Source organism: Sinohyriopsis cumingii, chromosome 5, assembly GCF_028554795.1.
Source record: "Sinohyriopsis cumingii isolate HCF-2022 chromosome 5, ASM2855479v2, whole genome shotgun sequence".
In the NCBI taxonomy this organism is placed as follows: domain Eukaryota; kingdom Metazoa; phylum Mollusca; class Bivalvia; order Unionida; family Unionidae; genus Sinohyriopsis; species Sinohyriopsis cumingii.
This window is the reverse complement of record NC_142965.1, coordinates 102,317,108-102,338,720: the sequence shown is the minus strand read 5'-3', so window position 1 is coordinate 102,338,720 and position 21,613 is coordinate 102,317,108. Positions and strand designations below refer to the sequence as shown.

General features: G+C 34.3%; 1 protein-coding gene across 1 annotated transcript in view; it reads right to left on the bottom strand.

Moving 5' to 3' along the window:
- Nucleotides 1–21,613, bottom strand: part of LOC149799899 (uncharacterized) — a 33,410-nt gene that overhangs the window by 9,347 nt on the left and 2,450 nt on the right. The window contains exons 2-5 of the mRNA XM_089959348.1: nucleotides 15,674–15,819; nucleotides 13,359–13,512; nucleotides 9,161–9,334; nucleotides 6,775–6,872 (exon numbers count right to left, since the gene is read on the bottom strand). Coding sequence (XP_089815474.1) covers nucleotides 6,775–6,872; nucleotides 9,161–9,334; nucleotides 13,359–13,512; nucleotides 15,674–15,819 — 572 coding nt within the window. The remainder of the gene's footprint in view (nucleotides 1–6,774; nucleotides 6,873–9,160; nucleotides 9,335–13,358; nucleotides 13,513–15,673; nucleotides 15,820–21,613) is intronic.

Sequence of the window (21,613 nt, the reverse complement as noted above, 5' to 3'; positions counted from 1 at the left end):
AAACATATATTGCACTAAAATGCATTGTTAGTTTTTATTTGCAAAGCATTTACATGTCATCTATTTGCATTACGAGGGAGCAGCGGCCGCTCAGTTGGACAAGTATCGAATTAGTAATCCAAGGATCGTGGGTTAGCTACCCAGGCCAGACCACGTAGGCTGCTAATGTGTGTCCTCGGGGAAGGTACTTATCTCCTCTTTCCGCAGCATGAGGTAGAGAACAATAGGTTCAAACTACTGTTAAAACCTACATAAAATATTGGCATTATGGCATATTTATTGCAAAGTTACGCATGAGTTGCAAAGTTAACTACTAGGTAATACATACTTATTTTGCCAGTCAGTTGTAACGTTAGCTCTTATGACACTTACTCAATAAAGTTATTGACAACCAGAAACCAAAAGTAACCCACAACGTACTTAGTAAAAGGGGCAACTCAATAAACAATGGTATTAACAGATGCACTAAGTGGAACAGATTAAAACATATATGACTGGCATGTTTGACCATGTGTATGGGTTTTAGTAAATGTAACATCGACAAAGCAACAAGTAATGTAGACATTTATAGTGACCACATAATAACTCATCTGGAAAAATGCAACTAACTTTATAAAAGAAGAAAAGTTTCATTCATTCCGGTCATTTCGTATTATAATTCCACAGAATAACTATTTATGGCAATACCTGTCGCGCTACTGAAAACGCAGGGTGAGATGTCCTCTCATTGTTGTATTATCGGGGCTGTGTGGACTTCCACAAAAGATAAACAAGCATTATTAGCCGTTGAATGGACTATATGCGTCTATGATTGATATTCCTTGGAAGACAGAGTGGTTCATAATAACATAAATTTCGAGAACACAATCACAAAAAGACAGTCCGACAACTATGCATCAAACTCATTGAGATATGAGACTCAACGTTGCCCTCATTTTCTTTTGTATCTCTACTATGCAATTGATGTTATAAAGGATGAAATCAAGGTCTATACTGTTATATCTCGTTTTATGGTAGTTGATTGTGTTTAGTAGGTGTTTGCTCATGACAGTACATTTATACAGCAAAATTGACCAGTGCAAAGCAATTAGATAATATGAATTTGGTAACAAAAATACAAAACACTTTCTTGACCAGGAAAAGAGAAACTACAATAACAAAATAACCAAGGGTATAGTTTGGATGATGGGAATACGTTAACTGATCAAAATGATATACTAAATCAGCAAAGAGATATATACGAAGCACTTTATAAAAGCAAAACTAATATTAATTATAAACAAAAGAGCACTTCATCATGTATAACAAAAAGTTACACCTCCTGAAGAAAAATCGTTAGAGAGTAAGCTTCCCTTTTCCGAGTATCATCTAGCATTATAAAACGTAAAATATTAAACCAGTCCTAGTTTGGTTTGTATGGCTTCATGGTCGAATTTTGTAAATTCATTAGGAGACATCAGGGTGGTTTTGTATACAGATCCCTGCATTTTGGATATGAAAACAAAACTTTGTCCAAATTTATGTCCCATATATTAATACACGTATTGCAAAAGAAGATAAAGATAGAAATTTAGCAGTATGTGCATTATAACGTAGCATCAGCTTCCACATCATATTAGCTTAAAAATGTACTTCCTTCTATAATAAGTGAAAATCAAAAACGTTTTATGAAAGGGAGATTTACTGGTGAAAACGGTATACTTTTACATTATTTAATTAACTACCTCGATTAAACATAACAGTTTTGGCATTCTCTTGTTTAATTGATTTTGTTAAAGCATTTGACCTTGTCAAACTTGACCTTTTGGAAAATGCTCTGAAATCTTTTGGTCATTCTATTTTTTCAATGACTTAGAGGTTTAACAACAAATGCAAATGCATAGTCATTAACAATGCTTACCAGTCTTGGTTGTTTTATTCATGTATTATTGGAATTGTCTAATTCTCTATTATATGTAGAAAACGAATTGAACAAAATATGTTCAAATTTTTTTCGAGCAGTAAGGAAGGATTTTGAGGTAGAGCAGTTTCAATTTTATAAGAGATACAACTATTTTTATAATATTGCAAATAAATGGGTGTCTATAAGGGAATGGTACGATGCATAAACTATTGGAGTATGATTATGCGGTTATAGGATGAGAGATATCCACATCAATGTTATATTATGTTGAAACAATTAGACGAGGTTGGGCAGAGTCACATGGGCTACGAAGATTAAACATGTGCTTTATCAATATTGCTTTAGTTATGAATGGATAACACATGATGATGGCGATAAAAAAGTATTTTTTTCGGAGTTCACACAAAGGTATAGAGACATTGCATTTCAAAGCTGGCCAGAGCCTATTACTAATTCCTCAATGTTACAACTTGAATATGTTACAACTACAATCAAGATAAGTCACTACTACAAAGTTGGAAGTACCTCTCATGCACTATACCTGTTAATGTAATTTAAGAAAACATTTTGTGCAACTAATGTGTTCAAGCCATAACCAATGATTGAAACAGGAAGAAGGGAAACATTGATAGAGCATTCAGATTTTGCGAACTCTGCAGGAAAAAAAGTATTTATTTAACAGAGGATGAATTTAAGTTTGCTTGCATTTGCCCAGAATATGAAATGAATAGAAAACAATATCGAAAAAATGCATATTATGTACAACCAAGATATGGAAAATTTGTCTCGCTCATGGCTAGCAGTGACGCAGTAACGCTGTAGACGTTATATAATTAATCACACCACTCGTGCTGATCGTTTGCTTGGAGAGAGGCTCATTTATCTTCGTCAGAATAAAATCATGTAACAATGTTACTATTCGGAAACAAACGCAGAAATAAGTGTAGAAGTAAATCCAAAATTTATATTTCGCCTGTATTAAGAAAAGATGCGGAGTTCTAATTGTCCATACAAAAAAATAGAATTTTGTATAACTGTCCGGAGGCCTATATTATTGAGAGAAAAAGCAATGTGCATTTATTGCCTGGTGCATGCAGCGTGGAAGCTTCCTGCGAAGCTTTTTCATTCTAATTAAAATTCACTTTTACAAGATATGTCACCACAAATATTAAAGTGGCCTTTCTTTAGAGTTCGTTTCAACCACAGTTTCCCTTTCATAGCACATCGTGATTTAAGTCCGACTCACGCTCCTGTAGTCTTCCAGAATTCTCAGCACATTGAAAATCTTAGTGAAGTTTTCCGTAACAAATGCTGCATGTTTTCCCCTCAAATTTTAGATGCCGCTCCCATTCGGTTGCAGCCCTACTTCGATTAGTCCGCTCATATTGTTTGAACCTACATTAACAATCAAAGTATTATGTTCATTATGTTCCCTTGATGCAAATCTAGGCGGCCTAAACAAGGACGTTTGGATAACAGTTCCATCCAGTCTCTAATGAGTGTCGAGATGAACACAAATGACACCCTCATTACCTTCTAACCCCCTAGTGAAGCCTATAATTTGCCATCCAACTAATTTTAAAGACAGAAACTTGCATGTAGAAGACTACAGTCAAATGTTGTATCTATTATTGACTTCTGTATTTTTACGTTGTAATTTCCAGTGAGAGTAATATCTATTTTTGTTGATGGCTGTTAACACATCGGTAAACTAGGACCAAGAACTATGTAACAATTGTGTATAACGTTAAAAAACACCGTGTTAGGTCGTGTTAAAGGAAATAAGTAAACTCCGGACATTGAAATATCAATGAAAAATCCCATCGTATTTTTTCCTTTAGTTTCAGTAGTTATGTGATAGTAAGAAATACAAATTACTTTGCTTAATGCTTCCAAGTTTTGTTATGTGTTACCAAGATCGATTTGCCGAGATGGGAATTTAGTTTGTAGTCCAGCATTTTGCATTACGTGTTCAGAAATGAGTGACCAACACTCAATAATATGTCTAAATGGACATTCGCAAAATAAATATTTAAATATATTTTCTTCTTTACAAAAATGAAATAGACTATTCTTGGATTATACCTTCTTTAAATAGCATTGTACATGTAATATTATGTGAAGTATTTTAAACTGGAATCAAATTTAATTTTGAGTCTCCAGTAATTTTGAATATCGTTTTGTAAATTAGTTTCCATTTCTCTGCGTTAACATAAAGAAAACAAACATCAGTTTCTGTTGTTGGTATTGATTTAGCTTTATAATAATAATAATAATAATTATTATTATTATTATTATTAATTTCTTTACATCCTGTTGCACTTTCAATAATATGTTAATACGGGTCAGTAAACACGGGTAAAGTATCTGAAATGGAATAAACTTATCTTATCTGATACTTTTAAAAAATGCCATAACATAGACACATATAAAGTAATTGATTTTCACACATAAAGTAATTGATTGTCACATTTAAAGTATTTGATTGTCTCTTATAAAGTAATTGATTGCCACATATAAAGTAATTGATTGTCACATATAAAGTAATTGATTTGCACATATAAAGTAATTGATTGTTGCATATAAAGTAATTGATTGTCACATATAAAGTAAGTGACTGTCCTTTATAATATTAAATTTTGTCATAAAGTTTCCAAATGCACCAAGGTCAACAACATCAGATATATCACGTATAACCTTCACTGTTTTATTATGCCAAGATTATAAGTAATATTTTATCAACAAACCTAATATTGTTACTTTCTTAAATAGGTAGGTATAACAATTTTCTAAGAATAATGTGATCTTTTTTGTGTGTAGACTTTAATGGAAGCAGTAATACACCTTTCATAATTTCTTGTTCTGTTCCTTTGCGTTTTGATGTAATCTATGCCAAGATGTGCAATATGGGTTATTTTCCTACAAAGATTCATAAAGATATTATAACAACGATTGTTTCATTCAATTTATATTCTAATCCAGGAACATTTCAGTTCTTGGATGAAGTTGTTTAAATTCCTCATATTTAGTTCAACGTCTCCATAGTTTTGTTCAATTACATCTGTATTTGTTCTGTCATATTTGCCTTGCCAAATTAATTTAAATAACAATTTACCTAAATGTTGTAAACAAGACGGATTAGATAAATCAAAAAAAAAAATAATGATTAAACATGATGAGAGCTAGCGTGTTGCTAGTATTAATCACTCAATATGAGACAATATTCATTTTGACCATCGAGCAAGAAGTGGTCGTATCTTTGGAATGAATTTCATCTAAGTTGAATCAAAACTTTATACCTAAAAACTAAACTAAGATTACCCACCTAATTAATTTCCAAGGAACGTCATGGAATATATCTTTACCAGAAGTTTTATCTCCTATCTGTGTTATTTTGATTTTATTCTGATTTACGTTTAGACCTGTGATTGAATCACAAAGACTCTGATATATTTAGAGCCGAATACAAATGTGTGGTGGAATAGGATCTCTTTCTCTACAACCATTTCTTTCTGCAAAGAAAACTGCTATAAAACCATTCTGTATAGATCAAAATATATTTGTTATAAATATCGTAATCAATTTTGTATAGAATTTTCAAAATTAAAATGTTTTATAGCTTTTTCCAGAAACGTCCATGATACTGTTTCAAAACCTTTTCCAAACCAATAATAATTAATTGACCAGGAATATCATTTTTGTATGAATAGTGCATTAAATTATCCTAATCTTATGCATTCACCTATGCGTGTGCCCTTAATAACCTGTTTTGCAATTCTGTTTTGCAATAGTATTGTGTCCACGCCATTTTTACCATTGGAGATGTACATCTTAATGCTGCTATGTAGTCCACATTTTATACAATGTAGATGAATTAATTACTTATGGATAAACAACATCTTTCCAAAGTACCACCTATTAGAAAAGCGAAAGATGTAATCTGAATAACGAAGAGATTCTATATATGTTCATTACATTGATTTATTTCAAGCAGTTGTCATGTTGTCATGTTTATCATGGTCAACAACTACACACAACTGGATTTTATCAATAAAAGTTATCCGAAACAATCTACTGTGAAACCATCAGTGCCGGTGATTTTTCGAGGTCATTCTGATCGAAGTTACAAATATCTTTATTCTGTTTTCAATACTGTGTCCATATGAATAACTTGAGATACTGTGTGTTGTTGCACATCACTTGCAACTGGCGTTTAATTCCTTTTATAGCAAACGTGTACGCACCCGTGAAACGAAAACAAGAAATCATGATTTCCAATGATGGCTATAGTGATAGTGTCTAACTGAGGCACTGCCTATGAATGAAAAACAGTTATAAACTACCAATGAGTGATCTTATCATGAATTTAAGAGGTATTGCAATAGGTGGTAATATCATGATATTTATACTATTTCAGATTAATAGAACTGGTAAACTATTAATTTCAACAAAGTACATTGAAGACAGATGCCATCCCATATCCCCCACTCACCATTGCCAATGAAGTATGTTACTATTAATGTATGCCAAACATCGTTTATACACTGAAATGCACGTATCTCTAGGACGCTGCGCATTACATTAAATAAGATACGTTGTATTAGTTCACTGTATTACTGTGAATTGGAAAGATTTAGGTGGGGTGGGGAGTATTAAATCCATACCCTATTGGCGATCTATACTTTTTGTCCCGAATGTATTGCTCAGTCCCATTTTAAATAAGAATTTAGACATGATGTCAATGCAAAATTGATAAGGCCACACATTTAAAGGCATCTGAACAAAACCATTTGAAAGGAAAAAGGACAGAACCAAAATGTTATAACAGGACTTTCTTTTAAAAAAGCTACAGTGACAATATAACTATATACCCCTTGAGGGGACTCCATGGTAACACACCAATTCCTTCATTCTTGCAGACCATAAATTCATCCCACTCTGACTGCCGGCAAAGAAGATTGTACTGTTGCTGAAAAAGAGAAACAAATACATTGTTAAACAAGGCTTAAATCTGTTATCGTTCAGGTCAAACAAAGTCCAAGGAAACACGTTTTGCACCATTAACAGAAGAACATAAGATTAAATTAAGTGTTTAGAGTTATTAGACAAACGAATAAGGTCATTTTTATAAGTTTGTCTTTATCTGTCTGACACAAATGGTACCATTCAGTCATTAGTCATTAGTCATTTCAACCTCAGACGAGCCATTAAAATTTACATTCTGAGTTATGTCACCCATCTCTAAACATGCTTCTTGGTCTGAAAATCACCCTTTAAGGACCTAACCATTAGTTTGATGATAGTTTGTATTAACAGGCATAACCGATATCTGAATGAATTAGCTCGTGTTACTTATTTAGGCTTGAAAAAACAGAAAGAGGAAAACAACAAGCTTTTAATAATATAATAATTTATTTCCCTGGAAAAATTTTGTAAAAATGAAGCAAATATGAACGTACGGGTTTAAGAATCAAATCCACGAATAAAATTTTAGAACTCCTAATAATATAATGCTCTGCTGATTTCAAGTTCCAATCCCGATTAAGAATCCAAGATGAAGACGATGACATATGCTGTAAACTGTAGTGTTGAAATCTACAGTTCCTTCTAGAAACAACATATATCACTCCGGTTTTGGAAATATGAATAATATTTTATAAAAACTGTCCTTGTTTAATAATTTCAAAAGATCACACGTATTTTCCAGGAAAAGAGAATTAATCCTTTTGAGTCCAAGTAATTTGAAATAACTCCAAACGACACAACACCTTCCAGTTTAACGAAAAAGCCCAAATATTTTTATTCTCTAACACGATGGTTTAAAACCTGAATTTTATGCCCCGGATAAGGGTCACGTAGTAATGGTTACATATAAAAAACACATAGACCCTGTATGTCCTTGATAAGACCCAATCATTTTTCTCCGAGAATAAAAGTTGTTTACTTCACTAAAAACTACTTACAAGTCTAGTGTCACTTATTCAATACATCTTCTATCTCACTCTTATAAGTCCTACAATAAAAAATAAATAAAGGAAGAACTTGTTGACGTAGCTGTTACTAAATATTATATCAAGGTTAAGATCCAGGTCAACACCTGATGTTTACTAACACGATCAGTCAAGGTCAAACTATTCTCTAAAAAATGTTCATAACAAACATAACAACATTATTTTGACATCTAATGAAAATTAAAAAAAAAATAAACTTAGAAACAATTAAATCAGATATAATTAAATCAAATACACATAACAGTTCGACTGATAGTATTTTAACTGCAGACTAAACATTCTGTATTTCTCTCTTTGTCTCCATTGCTCCAGATTCGTCCATATAACTGATTTTGACTGCTCAGATAGTATATTAGACTGCTAGTCATATGTAAAGGTGGCGATTTAAAGTAAAAAGTGGCATTCCCACAGTCAGAGTCGGATTTTACCGTTGATACAATTGCATAAAACCAAATATTTTAGCATAATCATGGTATGTGCTTGTAATCAGAAAGTGCGATTGTCATTTTACTCTTAATTCTTGGTTAACAAAAATCTATTATAATTTTGCTTCATGTCATTAAATTCTTTATTTTTCGTTTTTGTGTATGCCCTATAATGACACAATCTTACTTGAAAGCTATAGCAGCACATGCGTAGTGTGGTCTGAAACAAAAATGTACTGGTAGTTAATATGGGAATCCAACTAGCACACTTCTGCTCACGGGTCCAATGACGTAAGCATTGAGCCATCTTGACACCACATATTCAAGAAGAATCTTTAGTCTTTTCTGAGTAAACCATACCCTTCCACTACTCACATGAATTATATCCTTATCAGATTGCAAGAAAGCGAGTCTCAATTTTGAACTGTGTACTATATTCCCAGACAACGCATACCCAAAAGTAAACAGTAGAGAACAGGTCTCGCATCATACCATGTACTTGAAGATCAAGGTCTACATCAGTCGTGTCATGCATATAGCGCAGTTTCAATCCGTCAGTGCTTTGTGGGATGGAGAACCTTGATCAACATTGTGTTTAGTGAAATGTTCTTGTCCACGCAGATAAATACGCATTACAGGGAATATAAATACGCATTACAGGGAATATAAATGCGCATTACAGGGAATATAAATGCGTATTACAGGGAATATAAAATATAAACACATACGCACACCCACAATTCTGACACTACCTTTAAATAATGAAATACTATATGACCTATTCGGTTTTAAGTCAAAACGTCTTTTAAAGTAAACCGTACCTGCAAGCTGATTGGTTGACTTAGTCCACTGTATTTTGCAAAGTCAACAATTTTCTGGAGCTGCCAGCCACACACATTACTGAAACCATAGTAACGTATCTTACCACAGCGCACAAGGTCATCAAAGGTCCTTATGGTTTCTTCTATTGGTACAGCATTGTCCCATACATGGGCCTGAAAAGTGATATATAATTAGAAAATATTTCCAAATAGTCCACTTATTCGGTGCGTTTCTTTAACGTTGTGTGCTTGACGAATTGCCTGTTTAACTGTTAGCTGGGTCCGGATACTTTTTTGCAAACAATTCATTAAATATTAGACAACTGTATTACTGAACAGAACAAATCGTGGTAAAATGTCACAACGTCGATGAAATAAATGTGTTACGAACATATTTTCTTAAGCTAAGCAACAACAAAAAATGGCAAAGACCAACAGGTTGTGTAAAATTCAATTAAAAAAATAATTTCCAATGAATACGCAGTGACTGTTTGAAAAGAACTTATATCGTGAATTAATTTCAAAAACGTGCTAAACGTTCTATTTCAAGTTTAACATTATAGAGTAATCTGAATGAACTACATTGTTGTTCCGAATGAATTCCAAATTTATGTGTACTGATAGTCTTGGTGTATCGCACTGATATAATCTAAAATGTTTCTAAATGAATTAAAAATAAAATTCCATGATTATGATTTGCTAATTTTAGTTAATAATTTAAATAAATAAATCTTCTCAAATTTTAACTGAAACTAAATCTAAATTGACTTAACTACGACTGGTGTTAAGATATGGAATAAATATGTATGTTTATTCTTATATCAAAAACTAGACTCAGTAATATAGACAGCATGAGGGTAGTTTTCACATCAAATTCATTTCCAGAACAGTAAACAAGGTAAAGTTTCTTACTTAAAATTTAGTAAAAACATGTAAAACATCAGTTAGACCAGGTATTTCCCAAACAGCATGCATGTGTCCTGAACTCAGAACCAAGTAAATATATTTACCTGTAATTAATAATAATTTTAATATATGATCTTCAATCATAAGCCATATGTTGTTTATAACCAAAAGACATTAGTCAGATAAGCATAAACTCCTACCCTCACTTATGAACGTAGGTCAATCACACAATTCAAACTGAATATACATAACATATAATCATAGATATAAGCCAACACACGATACAAATTAAATATACATAACAAATGGCTTATTGTATTTAAGTATGTAATTGATTTTTAAGTTTACAAATGTGTCAAAGACAGGATAATGTTGAAGTGTTTTCAAGGACAATTTGGGTGTGTTTTTAAAGAGTTTTTCCTGATTTCCCAGAGATCGCATGCCGTCCTTCAGCTCGCTGCGGAAGATCGTCTGGTATCACAGTGACGTGGGCTGTCTATCGCAACTATGTTTGTATCAGCTTCATGTGATAACTGGTAATTACTTGCCCGTGTTAGAACCTCAGTATCTGGGACCTAATTATGCTATCTTATCCTTATTAAATTGCACAGTCAGCCTGGCCAAAATGAATAAACATTTTGGCACCACGTCTGTATGCCTTCTAGGTTTCGCATGCATAAAACAGGAGATGCATGAAATAAATTTGTAATTTGGATACCTTCAGTTTATTTTGAAGACTGATGCATCCGCTCTCCCAAACGTTTGCACATTGTCTGCTGAAGGTCACACTTGCTTTGGCTATTTTTAGCGCTGATATTATCATCGCTGTGGACTGCACGTGACAGTGTGTTGCCGAGGTAAATTAATTTTTCCACTGACGGGATGGTTTGGCTATTTAATGCGATGGTAGTCTGTAGGCACATCTTTCCTGGTACAGGTTGGTGTAACACCTCTGGATTCTTGATACCTGGAGTAAAGCCATACTTGACAAATGGTCCATGCAGTCTTGCATGCCAGACCCAGATTTGACACTCAAGGAACAGTAGTTTGCCTAAAGCAGATAAAGAACTATGACTTCATGCAATTTAGTCTTAGCCTGTATTCTCTTCCGATTTAAAAGCTTGTCATCTCTGCTTCTTTTGATCCCAGTGAAATAGTCACGTAAGGCAGCAGTAAGCATGTCGGAAAACATCATATTAAAGATTGTTGGGGTCCTCACGCAGTTTTGATTCACTCCATTGGTGACTTGAACGTTTTCAAATGACTCGCCGTTGTCGACGATGTGATATAGCTTGCCATTGTGAAATTGCTGAACTGTTTCGATAAACGATAAATTACTATAGGCAGACAAATGTTGATATGATCTTCCAAAGGCTCACACAACTGACTGTCAAAGAAAGGGTCCACGAAAGTCGTGTACAGGTGCTACGTTTGTTCATTATATTTCTCGTGGCGTTGACGAGCATCAAGCACCATGTATGCAGTCTCCTGTCCTTCTCTGAAGCCACACTTTCTCTTATTCATAATCCCTTGCTCGATATGATTCACAAGAAACTGAGCGTAAATCTAGTGAGGAATTCGGTTGGCTATTGACAACAAGGAGATTCCCCGATTATTGTAGCTGTAATGTCTGCTGAATTTCTGCTTGTATGAGTGGATGATCCTTTTACTCCTGAGAGATAGTTCATTTAGTCCACATTGACGGGGATGGTATTCAGTTTCTGAGTCATGTGTGAGCCTCCGGTTTTGTAAAGTTCTGCTGGAACAGCACCTGCTCCAGGTGCTCTGTCATTTGACAACAGGTTAATAACTTTCATTCTTGGAAACTTTGATCTTTTTGGGTGCTTTTCCGATTGGCTAAATCTCGATATTGAGCTTCAAAACTAAGAGGCTTTGGTCAGTTTCGCATTATGCACTTCTCACGGCATCCGGAACTCGGACATGCTGCCTGTTCCTTCTCCTGACATTGACGTAGTTAATGAAAGAACTCTGACTCTTTCGTCTAGACCTTTGAACCCAGTAGTACAACAATGTCGAGACTCATGGAGACGAATCTGTATCCAGTGGATTGCCATCAAGTTATAATGCAACTGATCCGGTGCTGTGCGCTGTCCGCAAAGCTCTTGACATACGAGTTCACAGCAGGGGTATGGTGGATGAGCATATCTGCTCCACAGCCTGATCAACCAAAGTGGACTTTTCAGAGGGCACCAGGTGTGGCTGTCCACTCTTGGTCAATAGTTGCCGTTATTACTGTCTACTGTTACTTAAAGTAGCATGCATAATCTGACCTGCCCAGCCCAAACCCATATGTACTCTATAAGCTACCCATTTCTACCTGGTTTCCATCCTTGCATGCAATTAGTACAGAGAGTCCTAGAATTAGGTGAACAGCCTGAGTGAGTTAAAGCATAGAAGTTATGGAATTGAGATTAAATTCAATTCCCGAAAAAAAAGAAACTGACCTTGTCAGACTGAAGCAACTGGTAGGTTTATCTAATAATAACGTTTAATTAGTTGAATAAGTTTGAAGTTTTAACAAACACGTAATTTCAGAGAAACAACAATTGAAGAAACCAAAATGTGTCAAGATAGGTTATTGAAATTAGACGTTTTAATACACCGGTTAGTTCCGATAAATAACAATCAAAGAATCCATACGCTAAAGCAATTTATCATTGTAATCTATCTTGAAAGTCGTGCTCATCATGATATGTTGGAGAGGCATAGTGATTATGATTTATCTTTCTTATTCGTGTGATGCAAGTGACACGCACAGACGTTGTGATTTGCATGACAAAATAAATAAACAAGTTGTAACAATGTTTAATATAAAAAAGAAAGAGTAACTACTTGATAGAGCTTTTCACTAAAACTTTTTAATGACCTTAGTGAAGATTTGAACTGTATTATATTCATCAGTTGTGAATATTAAAAAGGGATCTCATCACGTTTTTTCTTTAAAAAGTGTTTTTACTTCATACGATGAGAAAACAACTGTACAAACAATAACTTGATTAAATAGATACTTCAGGCCAACATAAAGTTTTCCATTCACGAAAGCCTTTGAATAATCTCTGAAATGTTTTAAAAGCCTGAGATGGGATGTGAAGGCTTTGTCTTTGTGACTCACCATTCGATTTTGGCACATTTGGATCTCAGTTTATGCTGTGCGGTTTGTTGCAGAACGAGCAAAGCTATTAAACTGTCATAACGCATTATGTCATATTAGACAAAAAACACAGCAGTTTTGTGATAAATCTAAATTCATTGATCTGAAAGAGAAACATGCCTGCATAATGTCGATGTAATTTGTCTTTAGCCGAGCTAGACTTTCCTCCACACTTTGAACAATGTGTCGTCTGCTCAGTCCAACACTGTTGACATCACTTATGTCCACAGGGAAGCGACATTTAGTGGCTACAACAATCCTATCACGCTGCGTCCTGAAAATAAAGAAACAGGCACAAGAAGACTACGGTCTGAATGTCATGTCCACAGTTAAATTAAACACTATACATTTAACCAGTAATAAGACTTCGAGAACAATGTCACTGTTGTAACCACCAGTAGAGCGAATTAATATATTAATTTTATTTGCTTCTTACAGTCTGGCTACCCTTAAAATGTCCTCGGCTGTACCCAATATCAGTCCCACTAATGGAAGATTAACACGGTTTACATAAGTATTTAATCTACCTGTTATAAAAGAAAAAGAATTATTGAAAACAAAATGTTGTTATTAATAAAAAAAATAATAATGTTTTGTTATTCATCAGCTCTCTTGATGTTGGCTACCCTTGACCAGAAACTTATACAAACATTTTTATTTATCTTAGTTTACATCATCACAGTCCACGTGATCGTTAATTGGAGACTGTGTCTAAACTGGTAATTAACTGAACAGTTTCCATCAGGGAATTATGTTTACAGAAGTCATTATCTAAAAGCCAATATAGTATCCAACAACAATTGCGATTGGCTTAATTCTTTAAACTTGCCATATTCATGTACCTTACGTTAGCCCAAAGTAACTTGCGTCACATACTCTACAGCAAGCGCCTATTTATTGAACTGGCTAATTGGAAGGTGAATTAAGGGGTCATATTCATATGGCAGGCCAACGATGAAGCTTGCGGTTACTATATGTGGTGTATTTAGATAAAACGAACATTCACGAGTCTTGTTTTTTAATGGTCTACTCTGAAAGGTTGGTTGTATTTTTAACGATTACTTAATGAGACAATGAGTCACCGGCACATGTGGATTAGTATTACCTCTTATCGATACCAATCACCCTATACTCAGCTTTGGTGGCGCTATACAGTTTCGCATTTTGCATAGGGTTAGGAATTTAAAGAAGAAGAATGTCCCCGGCTTTCCTCACTGGTTATACTGGCTATTTAAAAAAGACCTTGTATATCTTAGGTATATTGCAAAGAACCTTTAATTCCCTTTATTTTGGTGTATGATTGATGGGTGTACTATGGGTTATAGAGTATACAGCTTGGCCTTACTTCAAATGTGCACCTTTCAAAAAAGTGCTAGCTCTACTTGGTCATTTTCACTTCCTGAACTTCAGAGGTCAATTGTATAAAAAAGAGCCGATAACTTTTTTTGCATTTTATATATTTGGTAATTCATTCATTGCACTTTCAGAAGCTGGTATTGTCTAGTCTGGCAAAATTCATTTTCCCTATTTTAATAGCTGCTATGTATAGTGTACTTTAGACTAATTCAGACTGATTTTTTAACACAAGGGAGCAGTCATTTTAGTTAGCAGTGTGCTTATATCATGTAAAATTTCCAAAAGTACAATATCCAAAAGAAATATCATCCACATTACATTAATGTAGCATAGAGGTATGCAAACATTCTCTCCACTGTGCATGTTTTAAATGCGAACGACTTCACCTTACATACGTCACTCTCTCAAAAGTACATATTATCTGGTGAGCGCCACCTTTGCAATTATATGAAGATGATTCAGGTAGTTGGTTGCTGGTACCCACAGGGACTATTTAATTATTAAAGTATGTCGCTGGGCACTATATACAATACCTTTATTTAACATGATCATTTTTATATATTTTTGGGTTATCTAAATTTGGCATTCACATTGGCAAAATTGGTCATCCAACATTAAAGTTTAGCTGTCCATGTAACAAAAAATTCTCTTGAGTGATATTTAACAATAGTGGACATATTTGACTGGATCATCAACGTCTTCCATTAAGTTTGGTCAAATTATGGTCCGTGGTTTTTGAGAAGACACATACAAAATATTTTTTGTAACGTCAGCCGTATCTGATGACAGATTGAAACCATTGAATAAATAAGACATGACTTGAGCCAGAACGTTTTCTGTCAAATTAAAACCTACAACATGTTTAGAAATGTGATAATGGACTACAAGCTACTAACACCCATCATTAAATGGTTCTGACTTAACGCGTGTGGAATGCAGTGTCAAACATATATACCGTAATAACCACATTTCATTCAACCCTGTCCAATACCTTTAATACAACCATTTAAGTAGTATGATTTGTAATAAAGAAAATGCAAGTTTCATTCCGAAAGATAGAAAACGATAGTTTTACGTACTTTTGTAGCCAGTTGCCAATGATTTCTTCTGATTTCCCTCCAGTATAAAGATTGGCTGTATCAAGGAAATTTCCACCACGTTCCATGTATCTATCCAGAATTTGATGCGACTTTTCTTCATCTAACTGTGTGTTGCATTCAAACACCTGAAGAAAAAAAGAATAAATGTTTAAAAAACAACATTCGGAATTTGAACATTGATCTTAAATCCTTTTATCCCTATGAATGTTCCATGTTTCCATCTGAAGAATTTTGGAAAATCTAATACTACACTGTTAATGCACCTGCAGATATAAAAATTCATACATATATACACATATGCAAGCACACGCAACGTACGCACACACATGGATCATATAAATAGCAAGTTAATCTGTGACTGTAATACACTGCCTCGTCAATACAGTCCCAACAGCGTTCAATTGAAACATGTCTAATTAACATTGAAACTTGCAACGTTCGTATAAATGGTATGACATTTATCCAGGTCATCCCAAACATTTATATACATATTCCTACCAAATATATTCTGTACATGTCAAAAGGTTCAGATGATTGTATTATTAAGAGGCTGCTATGAAAAATGTGATTAATCCATGGTCGTCGCAAGTATGTGCAGGATGAAACGGCGTCCCTGGCACCACACAACCATCGATAAACAATATGGCAAACTAAAAGAAATAGTCTCTTGCCTCTCCGCCCCCTTACGACGGCCCTGGATGGACAGATGATCCATAATTAATAGTATTATAACTTTGTCTGTTCATGCCCAGTAAGTGTGTTTATGGTTATAGAGTGGGAATCGTAATAGTTTCTATATTATAACACAGGAACTAAGTTTCAAGGACATAGTGATATCTCACACGAAACCAAGCATATGTGTTGGCAATTGTAGCACTGATTACAGATGCTGATTGTTAGAAAAATGTAACATGCAAGATGAGCCATTTTGTAAACGTATATAAACTGACCCCATGCACCCTATTCCACAACCTATGGAATGATGAGAATGCAAACAGTATTAGCAGTCTACACCCAAAGGTATATGACTGACCCACATTTCACGTGACCTGTTTTTAACAGCGTAAGAGACGCTCAAGGACACGTAGTACTGTGGAATTAAAACTAAAGGGTCATATTTCATAACACTAATTATATATAAAATCATGGTTCACCATTTAACTGCCTAAACATAACAAGGCAATATGTTACAAAACCTAAAGTATCATCAGCACCTATGATTAGTTAACAATTAAAGAATGTTACAATCATATATCACCACATCACATTAGTACTAGTAGTAGTAGTAGTATTGGTATTATTTTTGACTAACGTTCGTATTTACGCTTGTAAAATCTCTATAATAACTAAAAGCTTGCAAATATGTCACATACACTCGCGTACAGTGATTAGTTTGGTAATTTGCGGCAGCTTTTAAAGACTAATCTGATAGGGTTTCGATGAAAAAGACAATTTCTTTTAGCTAACAAACTCTTGCAAGCACAGGCTCAACATTTTTATTTAAATATCTTTTCCTGTGGAACAATAAACGTTATTGTGCTGCATACTGTTGTGGCAAAGACATACGGACAAACACACCCTGTGCAGTACCAATACGAATTTGAACAGCGGCTTGAAACAAATACAGACATTTTTATGGAATTATTCCTTTTTAATAACTAATTACTTTGACAACAGGATCCAACGAGTCATCGGAGAATATCAAGACCTCTTGATCACTGCAACAAAAAAAAAGAACAACAAAAAAAAAAACGCAAAGTGAATTGGTACGGCCATAACAGACACAAAAAGAGGCGGGAAGGCAACATTAAGGAGTGGACAGGCATTGGATTTGGAAATTCCCAAAGGGCAGTAGACAATAGGGAAGGATGGAGAGAATTGGTTGTAAAGTCAACTGTGTTGCCCCAACGACCTCTTGGTTTACTGGATTGATGCTGCTGATGATAATTAATTTGCCAAAGCTCTATAAACCGAAGGTTGCATGATTACCCTTGACAAATGAAACTTAAATCTTGAATATCAAGCATGATACAAAAGTGAAATTTTAATGATGAAAGGTAATTACTCCAAAGACGAAAACAATATTCATCCAAAAGAAATAGAAATAACCATCCAAATACTTTGCAAAGATCCATCTATCTATCACTGAAATTGCTTGTGTGAGATAAACCATTTTAAGTGAGAAAATAAATAAGCACAACACACAATGTTAGCTATATATTTTTCTTTCGTATAGATGCAGGGTCTACATGATAATACACATTGTGTGGTTTAAGGGCGAATTTTATTGTAACATTTATATGATGAGGTACTTTCAATTACTTCTGTTACAGAAAAAAAATCAAGTTCTGAAATTATAAAGAAACAGAAAATAATGGTAATGTTGGAAATCCAGCTTATCTTTTGATTTAAGTTCCTGTATAGGCATACACTTAACCGAATTCAAAAGTTACCTTATGGATATTCTATGTAGGTTCTCTCTCCCTATTTTTCTATCTCTCTCTCTCTCTCTCTCTCTCTCTCTCTCTCTCTCTCGTATAAATTGGAAGCGAACAAAAAGGCAATGAGAATGATTTCGACTACTTATTAGATTTCTTTCTGATGAAACATTTAAATCTGTTTTTGTAGCGGAGACACTCCGATAAACACGCACCTCCCTTTTATCTGGTCGTGGGAAGGAAAGAGTTTCCAGCGTATATGTAATTCGCCCTTAAACAACACAATTCTCTGACAAATGACATCACACTGAGCCTTCATATTCGCGGCTTCAACAAGAATTTGTCCTGTAAACTGCTTGAATCGGTATTAAAAGATTACTGCAGTTGTATCGTCATCATCTGCCCTATTATAGGCCTCAATCATACTTGGTTAGGTTCTTTAACTGCGGTTAAAGAAGTTTCATTTGTCAACTGAATTCAGGAAACATTTGGTTTATAGATTTTTGCCAAAGTCATCATCATCAGCAGCATCAATACTTTAACCCAAATGTGGTTTATATTGCTATTTCGATTTTCATATTTATAAAGAATATATTTCCTCCCCAAAATCCTTAAAAGTTCTTTCTTAAGCTTATTTATTTTTATTTCGTTTTGAAGACTATCGGAATATATATAAATGACAAACACATACGATAAGCTTTTATAATGAAATTTAAAAGACTAACACTAAATGCTTAGAAAATAGGCTTAATTTGCCCATCAACTTTTAGTACTAAACATCAGTATGGATAGTTATTCTCTCACTTTCAATAACTGTGTGTTGTGTTCACTAAAATATCATTACGAGTTGCTTTTTCAAGCGAGATGATAATATACAAAATAGAAAGGCATCGTTAAATTACGAGCTTGACAATTTTAATGATAGCAACGACAACAACAACGACCGCACAACAACGAAGCATGAATAACAACAGCAAATACTACTACTATTACTACTTCTACCAATAATATTAACAGTAATTGGTTGACAGGAAATGTGCCTCATCATCATCGGTCACAACCATAGGTCTCGCATTTTCATTATCATTAATACACTAGTTTTGCAGTAGGAACAACTTGTTGCCAAACACATAAATGCAACCAGTACCTCTGTACACGTTCAATATATAAACCTATGGATAAATCTGAGGTAAAAACAAAAACTTGATGCAATGTCTTCAGATGTTTGCAGTGTCCAGAATATATCTGATTGTTACCTATCATTCACTGGAATTTTTAAGAATTCAAACCTGGAATTATATTACTGTGATTTAACACACAAAAAAAACTGCTGACACATCAACACTCTATAAGCTACCAAAGACACATCATCTCTTTCAGATTTTGGAATTATTCTGGACTTTTCCTGAATTTTATTCAGGATTTTAAATTACTAGAACTTGTGTCTGTAAGTATTTGATTATTGTGGGATTTAATTTGCAATTCAGGAAGTTCGTTTTTCTCATTTTTACTTTTTATTCTAGGGAATAGATTACTGTTGAGTTTTACAAAGCTTGTTGGCTTTCACTTTTTCTGTTGCTTATTTTAAAAGCATAGACTGGTAAGAATATTTAACAACATATATTTTTGATGAACGTAATTCTAAAATATAATTATTTTTTAAATCAATTTTGTCAAAAGTTGAGTTGAATATTTCAATTTCGTAATATTCAGAGAATATAAACGGAACAGCAACCACTAGTTTCCAACAACAGTGTGAATACATTTGGAGATGGAATTGAGCTCGAACCCCTGAGGCCATGTCCACAAAGGAATAAATTATGTCGAACCCTCTAAATGTTTGTAGATTCCAGCAAATCGTGCCCTGCAATCTGGACAGGTGGCTAACCCATCCAGACTGCTAGGCATAGCCACAGCTATGATGCAAATATCGTCGCATCATAAACATAATTATCTGTGTCGAAGATTATGTCGATAGTATAAATATATTTGCATATATTGTGCTAATGTTATAAATTGCTGTCATGAAGTGAAATAATTCAAAATGCATGTTTACAAGCCTGCGAAATCTTGTGTTGTGATATACACTGGTTGGAACGTTTGCTCTCTCCACTGTGTTTGGTTGTCAATTACCCTTCCCCAACACTTTTTGTTGTAATATCTATTATTAAAACAATATGGTCTTAAACTAAGTAGTAGAAAGAAACGAAACCAACACGTTTAGTAAAATAAACAAAAACAAATTATTCCTCTAAGTTAAAAAGTAAAACTTTAAAGGGAACTTACAGTATTGTGAATTAAACCACAAATAATCTCAGAAGTTCTATCAATAGTCTAACAAACGTTCAGAGTGTTACAGATTAATTTCAATACTGAATGTGCTGGTGTATAAATAGTCTTGAATACGATGATGTGCCGGCAGTCTTGATGTATGACCACGATATAACCCAGACCGTCTTTAAATGAATTGTGTGCAAATAGTTTGTAGAGTGGTAATACAAATTTGAAACAAACACTGCTGGATGTGTGCTCTATACCCTCACTCATTTCTAGCATAGGATATTTGTGGTAAAAGTTCCCGGTAAGTATTTTACTGATGTGTCATGTGTTGATTTTCTCTAGCTATGGTAACATTATAGTTTAGTCTGTTTGCTCTATATAGCGTAGATACAAAATTATGAGACATCATTTATTTTGCAAAATTAGAAGTAAGCAATTTCAAAGATTAGAACATAAAATTTAATATGTGAGCCCGCTCTGCAGCAGTTAGGAAATTGCCTTAATAGCCTGAGTGGTCCAGTACTCGTTTATTTTATTTACAACCAAGATACTAACACGTAGTCCAATGACTCGATGGCAGTTTTGTTTGATTTTATATTCAATAACTATATGTGTGGTCCAGTGACTCGAAGGTATGTCTGTTTTGTAAAACATGAGTGCCCCCCATACCGTTTGAATGCATTGTAGAAACTGCGTTCGAATATTTGTATGTAATCACTTTAGGGGAATTTGACCAATCAGTAAAGAAGAAATACCATTTGCTACAAAAGTAAATGAAGCAGAAGAGCTTCAGATGAAAACGAAACATTTCTGGGCCAACGGCAGCCAGGTACAAGACGGAAGAAGATGTATCAGCAGAAGATTAGAACAATGCCTAGCAGAACTTAATGAGTATCTCAAAGACTTTGGTTTGGAAAGCACAAATCAATCTAAAGCAGAAGGGCCATCACGAGGTAAAGTTGGGTTCAAAATGATTTCTGCTAACAGTGAAAAACTAAGTAAATTCTTACCCCAACCACGCAAAAAAACGGCTCTTAGAGTGTGTGTGGGGTTGACGGCTGAAGCACAAAAGAAGCTCGAGCCAGATCAAGAAGAGATCCCGACCGAAATAAACAGGCAGATATATGCTAAACTACTCTTTGTTTCGGCTTCGACTCAGAGGTGACGGTGTTTATCTCCGAGTTCTCCTTGACGCAAGAAC